The sequence below is a fragment of the Oncorhynchus nerka genome, linkage group LG12 (assembly GCF_034236695.1).
Source record: "Oncorhynchus nerka isolate Pitt River linkage group LG12, Oner_Uvic_2.0, whole genome shotgun sequence".
Lineage (NCBI taxonomy): Eukaryota > Metazoa > Chordata > Actinopteri > Salmoniformes > Salmonidae > Oncorhynchus > Oncorhynchus nerka.
The window spans coordinates 65,332,668-65,342,759 of NC_088407.1; the positions used below are offsets into that span (position 1 = coordinate 65,332,668).

The 10,092-nt window shown below is 41.8% G+C and overlaps 1 protein-coding gene across 1 annotated transcript; it reads left to right on the plus strand.

Annotated features, from left to right (window-relative positions):
- The first annotated feature begins 4,451 nt into the window (after window positions 1–4,451).
- On the plus strand, window positions 4,452–6,439 carry LOC115138996 (uncharacterized). Its single transcript, XM_029676172.2, has 3 exons — window positions 4,452–4,551; window positions 4,784–5,266; window positions 5,464–6,439. Exons 2-3 carry the CDS (start codon window positions 4,789–4,791, stop codon window positions 5,982–5,984), a joined length of 999 nt encoding a protein of 332 aa, XP_029532032.1. The 5' UTR covers window positions 4,452–4,551; window positions 4,784–4,788; the 3' UTR covers window positions 5,985–6,439.
- Window positions 6,440–10,092: the final 3,653 nt, after the last annotated feature.

Genomic DNA, 10,092 nt, shown 5'->3' on the forward strand with positions numbered 1-10,092 from the left:
CAACTATATAGAAGATACATGACTAGAGGTTATGCAAACTGGGTGTATATCCACTGCATGCTTCTTAAGTGTGAAATTCAAATGACCAAGGATCTATTGCAAATTTGAAACTATGAAAAATGTACGTTACACCTTGTGATTTTACAGTACACAAACAAGAGTGTGCAATATAGAAGGCTATTCAGTGTGCATTGGGTCACATGACCAAGGAGCTATTGAAATTCTAAATTTTGAAAAACTCATGTAAAACCACGTGAGATTTAAATTTACAAACTGAAGGGTGTGCGATGTGTAGGCCCACTGAGTGGACATTCTGAACATTGTTTGAAGTCACTAGGTCACATGACCAAGGAGCTATTGAAATTCTAAATTTTGAAAAATTAATGTAAAACCATATGAGATGAAAATGGACAAACTAAAGGGTGTGCGATGTGTAGGCCCACTGAGTGGACATTCTGAACCCTGTTTGAAGTCACTAGGTCACATGACCAAGGAGCAATTGAAATTTTACATTTTGAAAAATGCATGTAAAACCATGTGAGATGAAAATGGACAAACTAAAGGGTGTGCAATGTGTAGGGCCACTGAGTGTGTCACGATCGTCGTAATGATGAGACCAAGGCTCAGCGTGAATAGAGTTCCACATTTTTTTTATTAACTGAAACTCACCAAAACAAAACAACAAACAACCAAACGAAACGTGAAGCTACTAGTGTGCACACAGGCACCTAACTGTAGACAAGATCCCACACCAGAAAGTGGGAAAAAGGGCTGCCTAAATATGATCCCCAATCAGACACAACGATAAACAGCTGTCTCTGATTGGGAACCATATCAGGCCAACATACAAAAACCCTAGACATACAAAAACCCTAGACATACTTCCGGCTCCCTACACTGATCACTCCGCTTCTGTGGAACCGGACCGTGGATCATCGCCGGAGTCTCAGCACGGAGAGCCACCGCTGGTGGATCTGGACTGCAGCGAGTCGCTGAAGACTCCGGACTGGGGACCGTCGCTGGAGGCTCCAGACTGGGGACCGTCGCCAGAGGCTCCGGACTGTGAAATGTCGCCGGAAGCTCCGGACTGGGAACTGTCGCCAGAAGCTCCGGACTGGGAACTGTCGCCAGAAGCTCCGGACTGGGAACTGTCGCCAGAAGCTCCAGACTGGGAACTGTCGCCAGAAGCTCCGGACTGGGAACTGTCACCGGAAGCTCCGGACTGGGAACTGTCGCCGGAAGCTCCGGACTGGGAACTGTCGCCGGAAGCTCCGGACTGGGAACTGTCACCGGAAGCTCTGGACTGTGGAGGCGCACTGGAGGTCTGATGCGTGGGACCATTACAGGTGGCACCGGGCTGATGACACACACCTCAGGGCGAGTGCGGGGAAGAGGCACAGGACGTTCTGGACTGTGGATGCGCACTGGAGACCTGATGGGTGGGACTGGTACAGGTGGCACCGACCGGGCTGATGACACGCACCTCAGGGCTCAAAGAAAAAACAATAATAGCAATTTTCTATCATCCACTCAACTGAAATATTTTTAAAATATAATTGGATTGAAATACAAAAATAAAGTGCAAAAATTCTATTAATCAAAAACAACACAAATAATTGCAGAAAAACAATTAAATTTTAACTTTTAAAAAAGAACTAAATAAAACTCTAAATATGTGATATTTTCTTACTTGGTGGTGCTCTAAGGCTCAGCTGAAGTCCTCAGAACGTGCGGGGAAGAGGCACAGGACGTACTGGACTGTGGATGCGCACTGGAGACCTGATGCGTGGGACCGGTACAGGTGGTACCGACCGGGCTGATGACACGCACCTCAGGGCGAGTACGGAGAGGAGGCACAGGACTTACTGAACTGTGTAGGCGCACTGGAAACCTGATTCGTGGGACCGGTATAGGTGGCACCGGGCTTCCTGTCTGTGGAGATGCCCTGGAGACCTGGAGCGTAGAGCTGGCACAATGCGGCCTGGATGGATGCTCACTTTAGCTCGATATGTGCACAGGACGCACTGGGCTGTGAAGGCTGTTCATGGGATTTATATGTTTAAATGAATGATTAGAATACTCCACCCTGAAACCATATAATTGTATGAAATTGATTAGAATCATAAAATTATAATTAATGATATATCAATAACAATATATCTGTACAATATGTCTCTACAGTATCTTAAACACATTTAGTCAGTAAAACAATAAATCTGTACAATATCGAGATTTGAGGCCTCGTTTTAATTCCTCTGCCTTTTGTAGCCTTTGTTCCATGTCCATATTCTTGTTTTTGTCCGCGTGTTTCGTTTCATAATGTCTCAGATTATACTCTTCAGTACCGCCACACTTTCTCCACACAGAAGACACACAGGCTTTTCCAGTCTCTATAGCATCTTAAACACAGACAGTCTGAGCAAAATTCAGGTGCTGACCTTGGCTCCCACCTTGTTTGGGTTCTCAGTATCCACTGGGTATCTGAAAGACTGTGATTGGTCTCAATAAATATTGAAATGGCCTCCCCAATCTTGGGGAGGATAGGTTCTAATAATAAATCAAGTGCTTCTCACAGTCTCTGTAATCTATGTCGCCTGGGTAGGGAGACAGTAAGTGCGCAGGATACCTACTGTTTGTTTGGAAGTATGTGCGCCGCTATAAAATGGATGTCTTTGTATTGTGGACTTCAGAACGTTCTCGTGAATAAACATTTGACTATTGTAGGCTGGGCCTCTGTCTGTTTTCATTTCGACCAGTATCTTACAAATTCTGGGTTGCAGACTGAGTAGTTTATGAACACTGAGAACATAATTCTCTTAACAAAGGTGTACTGGCGATACAGTACGTAGAGCCGGCGCAGGATATCCTGGTCCGAAGAGGTGTACTGGAGACCAGGAGCGGAGCCGGTACAACCTATCCTGGCTGGATGCCCACTATAGCACGGCAAATGCCGGGAGCTGGAATAGAGCGCACCGGGCTCACCTCGTGATGAATGCGCACTGGAGACACCATGCGCATCACTGCATAACACAGTGCCTGACCAGTCACACGCTCCCCACGGTAAGCACAAGGAGTTGGCTCAGGTCTAAACCCTACCTCCGCCAACCTCCCCGTGTGGCACCCCCAAAAAATATTTTGGGGCTGCCTCTCATGCTTGCCTCGTTGGTAATACTCCTCTTAATGTCGCCGCGATACTCCCCAGCCTGTGTCCAGGGTCCTGCTCCATCCAGGATCTCCTCCCAGGTCCATTCCTCCTGAACACGCTGCTTGGTCCTTTTGTGGTGGGATCTTCTGTCACGATTGTCGTAATGATGAGACCAAGGCGCAGCGTGAATAGAGTTCCACATATTTTGAATGAACTGAAACTCACCAAAACAAAACAACATACAACCAAACGAACCGTGAAGCTACTAGTGTGCACACAGGCACCTAACTGTAGACAAGATCCCACACCAGAAAGTGGGAAAAAGGGCTGCCTAAATATGATCCCCAATGATAAACAGCTGTCTCTGATTGGGAACCATATCAGGCCAACATAGACATACAAAACCCCTAGACATACAAAAACCCTGGACATACAGAAAACCGTAGAGATACAAAAACCTAGAGCACCCACCCTAGTCACACCCTGACCTAACCAAAATATATAGAAAACAGAGATATCTAAGATCAGGGCGTAACAGAGCATTGAAATTCTACATTTTGAAAGATTCTTGTAAAACCATGTGAGATGAAAATTGACCAACTAATGGGTGTGCAATGTGTAGGGCCACTGAGCGGACATTCTACACCTTGTTTGAAGTCACCAGGTTACATGACCAAGGAGATATTGACATTTTACATTCGGAAAAATGCATGTAAAACCATGTGAGATGAAAATTGACAAACTAACGGGATGTGTGTCTATGCCATCGAGTTAGCTACAACCAATTTTGAAAGTGTTAGGAGTCATGTTTATAGAGCTATTGAAATTTGACCAATTTGATTTGTCACTATGTTGACGGTCCTTAACTGCTGTTGGTGGACGTAAGGAAAACTACAGGCGAATATCCAACCTGAAACTGGCTTTACCTCGGTATTTATATTTGCATATTTGCATATTTGCATATTTGCAGTGTCAAGTCAATTCTACTTTTCTAGAAATGTTTACATTTTGCTGAATGATTGAATTAATCAATATATTTGGTCACTTGAAAAGTACAATGAAAATGAAATATCCACCTGAATGTTTTTGTCTTATGAAGTAAGACTATTAAAACAGCAACAAAACAATAGCAGTATTTGACAGCAAAGTGTACTGACAGCAAAATAGTTTCAAATCTTATTTTAAATGTATGATTTAAATATAGTATAATTTTGTGAACTATAGTTCATAAGCTTTCCACACAAAACTGTATGAGCATTTATAGATCCCAACATGATTGGTTAAACTGTATTGTACATATTATACAACAACCACCATACATGCAAAGTATAAAAGCTGTTACCATCTGGGCAATACATCTCACACACCATCCTCACCAAAAGAAGGGAACCATCCTCTCCTGACTGGTGAGTCTAATGTAAACTTGTCACTTGATAAGTTTAGTACTTCTGATGTCAATACAAAACACTTTTGAATAACTCAATTTGTAAGTGTTGTTTAAAAGTGGATTTAAAAGTAAATTACAACTATTTTATATGTATTGTCGTCATTCCTTAACAGTACCTAGTCCATGATTTCTATGATGTCATGAAAAAAAGGGTTTAATGTTTGAACTGTTATCACTTTCCCTCTAAACAGACACCATGCTGTCACAAGAAAGAAGAGAGGAGGACTTTTTGAGAGAAGTTGTCCCTAGTTTGAAAAATGGAATGGTTAATTTCAGAGATATGGCAGATATTCTACTCAACTTTGATAAAGATCAAACAAAGGCCCTACAGCAAGAGATTCAGAAAGGACTAAATAGCTTTCAGCAATCTGAAGCTGCTGCTGGTCGACAACTAGCACATGTAGACAAGTACTATGAGGAGCTGACATGTAAGAAAGGAAAGCTTGAGTCTGAGGATAGATGTCTGAAAACCTGTTTAGCTAATCTGGAGAGTCAACGTCAAGCTATCAACGATTCCTTGCAGAATTACAGTCAGGCATTAGACAGAGCTAACTGGAACAAGATGTCCACCCAGAATGCTCTGGATGAGTGCAGGGACAGGGCAAGTTACAACGAAGGAATAAGGAATGCTGGGATTGGGATTATGTTTATTCCCATCCTAGGCCTCATCGCAGGTAAAAAGGCTATTCTTTGATATATTTCACACAGAGTTGATAAAAACACATTTGATTATCAGATAATATGTTAACTACTAACTACCACACATAGTAATACTAATTTTCCATATTTTTTACTAGCACTACTACTGTACTAACATCAAAATATTAGAAGTAATCATGATAAAAATGCTAAAAACGACTTTCCCTCTCAGGGTCAGTGATGGTTGGTGTTGGAGAAGTAGAACTAAATAAAGCTAATAGGCAGGCACAGCAAGCACAAGAGGAAGTCAACCGTTTTCAGAACTTGGTTAATTCCTTCACCTCACAGTTAGCTACAAAGAAGCAAGAGAAGACTGAGCAAGAAAGGATGATTGAAGAATGTCAAGGCAACATCTGGAAGACCCATGTGAGTCTCAAGGAGATGAAGAGTAAGCGGATGAAAATAGCTGGCTTTCAGCAGAAGTTGAGGAACGCTGTCCACTTTCTAAGTGTCTTGGCTGGCAAAGCTAATGTTGCCATGGTTGTGAGCTCTCAATCTGTCATCTTCCTGGAGCCACTGTGCACTGTAATGGCAGAGATTGTGGGCCTCTTTTATCAAGCTGTAGGTGGGAAGTGTAATCAGTTCCTGCAGGACAGGGACATACAAATGGCCATTCAGAGCCTGCAGGATGTCAATAAACGAGTCTCAGCCATTACTGGCGAGCTTGGTCTCCTAGATGATCAGTTTCTTTAAGCGAAACATGTCTTACCAATATAATTTGTAAAATTAGACATTTGTGCTTTGTGTGGAATTAAATATATTAATTTAGATTGAGATATTAATATATTCATTTAGATTGAGATATTAATATATTCATTTAGATTGAGATATTAATATATTCATTTAGATTGACATATTAATATATTCATTTAGATCCTCTGCTGATTTGTAACAGTATTTACTGTAGGTCTACATCTTGACATTTTCCTTGCTTTTGTCCTGATGATAATGCCATTAATTATGAGAGAAAGTTCAAAAGTTATTTGTTTCCAACCTGTCACTTACTAATCGTACATGCATACCAGTATTGTGCTGTCACAATTGTTTTAAAAGTTTAAAATCAAGAGTGAAACATTGAGTATGTAGTATGAAATACCTGCGCCTTTGCTTTTTGAAACAATAAAAGTTTTCCTCTTCCTCTTCATTAATATTGTTTCCATTGTTCATATTATTTTATAATTTACTTACTTCATAATGATTGATAATATGACATTACTGAAAGTAATTACAACTACAATAAAGTCTGTGAATAATTATTAAAACAAAAGGGTCATGCCTGATATTGACATTCGACACAATTGTTTACTCGCTCAGTAAAGGGCATCAATTAGTGTGTCATTACATAGTCACACATCTAGAGCAGTGGATCTCTATCTTTTGTGATTACTGTACCAACCATCACATTTTCTCTGCCCAGAGTACCACCAATGTATCCCCTTGTGCATTTGACCAGTAGTCCTATGATATTATGAGTTTTTACAAGTAGCCCGTGTGGATAGTCCAAATTCCCTCAGAAAACCACTGATCTAGATGTTGTATTTTCAAGAGAAAACTGTTTACACAGCATTACCTGTTTATTGTCCTAACATTTCAGTGTTTCTATAGTCAGTCACTGTGGAAAAATGTGCAATATTGCAACAATTTCACATTTTAACACATTAATATGAAATGTGTGAACTACTGTAGTGTCAGAAATATAGTCATACATACAGTGCCTTGCGAAAGTATTCGGCCCCCTTGAACTTTGCGACCTTTTGCCACATTTCAGGCTTCAAACATAAATATATAAAACTGTATTTTTTTGTGAAGAATCAACAACAAGTGGCACACAATCATGAAGTGGAACGACATTTATTGGATATTTCAAACTTTTTTAACAAATCAAAAACTGAAAAATTGGGCGTGCAAAATTATTCAGCCCCATTTAAGTTATTACTTTGTAGCGCCACCTTTTGCTGCGAATTACAGCTGTAAGTCGCTCGGGGTATGTCTCTATCAGTTTTGCACATCGAGAGACTGAATTTTTCTCCCATTCCTCCTTGCAAAACAGCTCGAGCTCAGTGAGGTTGGATGGAGAGCATTTGTGAACAGCAGTTTTCAGTTCTTTCCACAGATTCTCGATTGGATTCAGGTCTGGACTTTGACTTGGCCATTCTAACACCTGGATATGTTTATTTTTGAACCATTCCATTGTAGATTTTGCTTTATGTTTTGGATCATTGTCTTGTTGGAAGACAAATCTCCGTCCCAGTCTCAGGTCTTTTGCAGACTCCATCAGGTTTTCTTCCAGAATGGTCCTGTATTTGGCTCCATCCATCTTCCCATCAATTTTAACCATCTTCCCTGTCCCTGCTGAAGAAAAGCAGGCCCAAACCATGAAGGCTGCCACCACCATGTTTGACAGTGGGGATGGTGTGTTCAGGGTGATGAGCTGTGTTGCTTTTACGCCAAACATAACGTTTTGCATTGTTGCCAAAAAGTTCAATTTTGGTTTCATCTGACCAGAGCACCTTCTTCCACATGTTTGGTGTGTCTCCCAGGTGGCTTGTGGCAAACGTTAAACAACACTTTTTATGGATATCTTTAAGAAATGGCTTTCTTCTTGCCACTCTTCCATAAAGGCCAGATTTGTGCAATATACGACTGATTGTTGTCCTATGGACAGAGTCTCCCACCTCAGCTGTAGATCTCTGCAGTTCATCCAGAGTGATCATGGGCCTCTTGGCTGCATCTCTGATCAGTCTTCTCCTTGTATGAGCTGAAAGTTTAGAGGGACGGCCAGGTCTTGGTAGATTTGCAGTGGTCTGATACTCCTTCCATTTCAATATTATCGCTTGCACAGTGCTCCTTGGGATGTTAAAAGCTTGGGAAATCTTTTTGTATCCAAATCCGGCTTTAAACATCTTCACAACAGTATCTCAGGCCCTGCCTGGTGTGTTCCTTGTTCTTCATGATGCTCTCTGCTCTTTTAACGGACCTCTGAGACTATCACAGTGCAGGTGCATTTATACGGAGACTTGATTACACACAGGTGGATTGTATTTATCATCATTAGTCATTTAGGTCAACATTGGATCATTCAGAGATCCTCACTGAACTTCTGGAGAGAGTTTGCTGCACTGAAAGTAAAGGGGCTGAATAATTTTGCACGCCCAATTTTTCAGTTTTGATTTGTTAAAAAAGTTTGAAATATCCAATAAATGTCGTTCCACTTCATGATTGTGTCCCACTTGTTGTTGATTCTTCACAAAAAAATACAGTTTTATATCTTTATGTTGGAAGCCTGAAATGTGGCAAAAGGTCGCAAAGTTCAAGGGGGCCAAATACTTTCGCAAGGCACTGTATTAGCTTAAATGCATTTCTAAAACAAATTGTATACACTAATACTAAAAGCACTCTCTACATTATTTTCTTAAAGGTCCAACTTCACCAACAACTGATCATGACATTGTGATATGGTTACAAGGTCACAGTGTAATAGTTTAAGACCAAATGTGTCCTTCATTCCCATGGCATGCTTCTCAAGCGTTTAATAACAAGTTGATACTTTTGAATAGGATATGGATACATGGGCTCATACTGAAAAGACTGTCGAATTATACATTGACTATTTTCTGGGGGAGGAATTTAAGCATGAAAAACTCAAGTGAGCAGATACAGTCCAGCCAACATTTTTGACACACCTACTCGTTGCAGAGTTTTCTTTATTTTTTATGTTTTCAACATTGTTAAACTATGAAATAACACCTAGTGCCTTGTTCAGGGGCAGAATTCCAGATTTTTTTTACCTTGTCAGCTCGGGGACACTAACACTCTAACCACTAGGCTATCTGCCGTCCTGCTATATACGATCACTCCTTTCTCCTTGAAATGTTTGGCCGCGGTTCTGAGAACTTTCTCTCTGTCCTTGTACCTCAGGAACCGAACGAGGAAGGATTTTGGGTTCTGATCAGGGGATGGACGAGGGGCGCGTGACCTGTGTGCCCGGTCTATAATCAGGAGTTATGTGTCACTCTATTGTGGCTCTTGCTGTCACAAACTGTAATTTATCTTACACAACTTGCCGACTGGCTTGTTCTATGTGTGTGTTGTGAATTGCTTTAATGCTTTAACATGCTGCTCCCCATGCCATGGGCGTGGGTTCTGTGCTAATTACCCTGCAGGGTGTTAGAGTATCGTGGTGGGCTTTCCACTACGTTGAGACATTAACTTTGGAGTTCCTTAACGGAGTTACTCCATCATATAGTGCTGTTTTTACTGCTTGGATATTAAACCGGCTAGGTAAAATTGCAGTTGGTGTAAAAACAAAAACAAAAATATAAAAAATCAAATCCATTACCTGGTTGAGTTTTTTTTTTATCTGCCTGATTCTCCCACATGGGTCTTCCCTGTTTTTTGCAGAGGTACTGGGTAATTTATCCTTCACCGGGGTTCCTATTGCTCCTATTCCTACAATGACGGTCTACACCGGCCAAACCCGGAAGACGCTGGGCCAATTGTGCGCAGCCTTATGGGTTGTGATACAGCCTGTGATACAACCTGTATGCAATGCCTGGGTTTGAGCCACCAGAGAGGGCGGTGGAGCGCCCTACTGGATGCCTGTTTTGTGTGGTGTTCTCAGAACGCCTGCGCCTGGCGCGATTGGAGGCCATGCGGGAGTGGGTCGGCCAGGTTCGGGCTCAGGCTGGGGACACCCTCCCTCAGGAGTGGTGTGCCAATTTGCTGTTAGTCCCTCTGCTGGGCCCAGTACCCCTCCCAGGAAGTGTGGCCGGAGCCACCACAGACAGAGCCCATTTGCTGC

Excerpts from the sequence above, each read along its gene's own strand:
- LOC115138996 (XM_029676172.2), top strand. The coding sequence starts at position 4,789 with ATGCTGTCACAAGAAAGAAGAGAGGAGGACTTTTTGAGAGAAGTTGTC. Across the intron at positions 5,267-5,463 it reads CATCCTAGGCCTCATCGCAG|GGTCAGTGATGGTTGGTGTT; the intron begins GTAAAAAGGCTA and ends TTTCCCTCTCAG.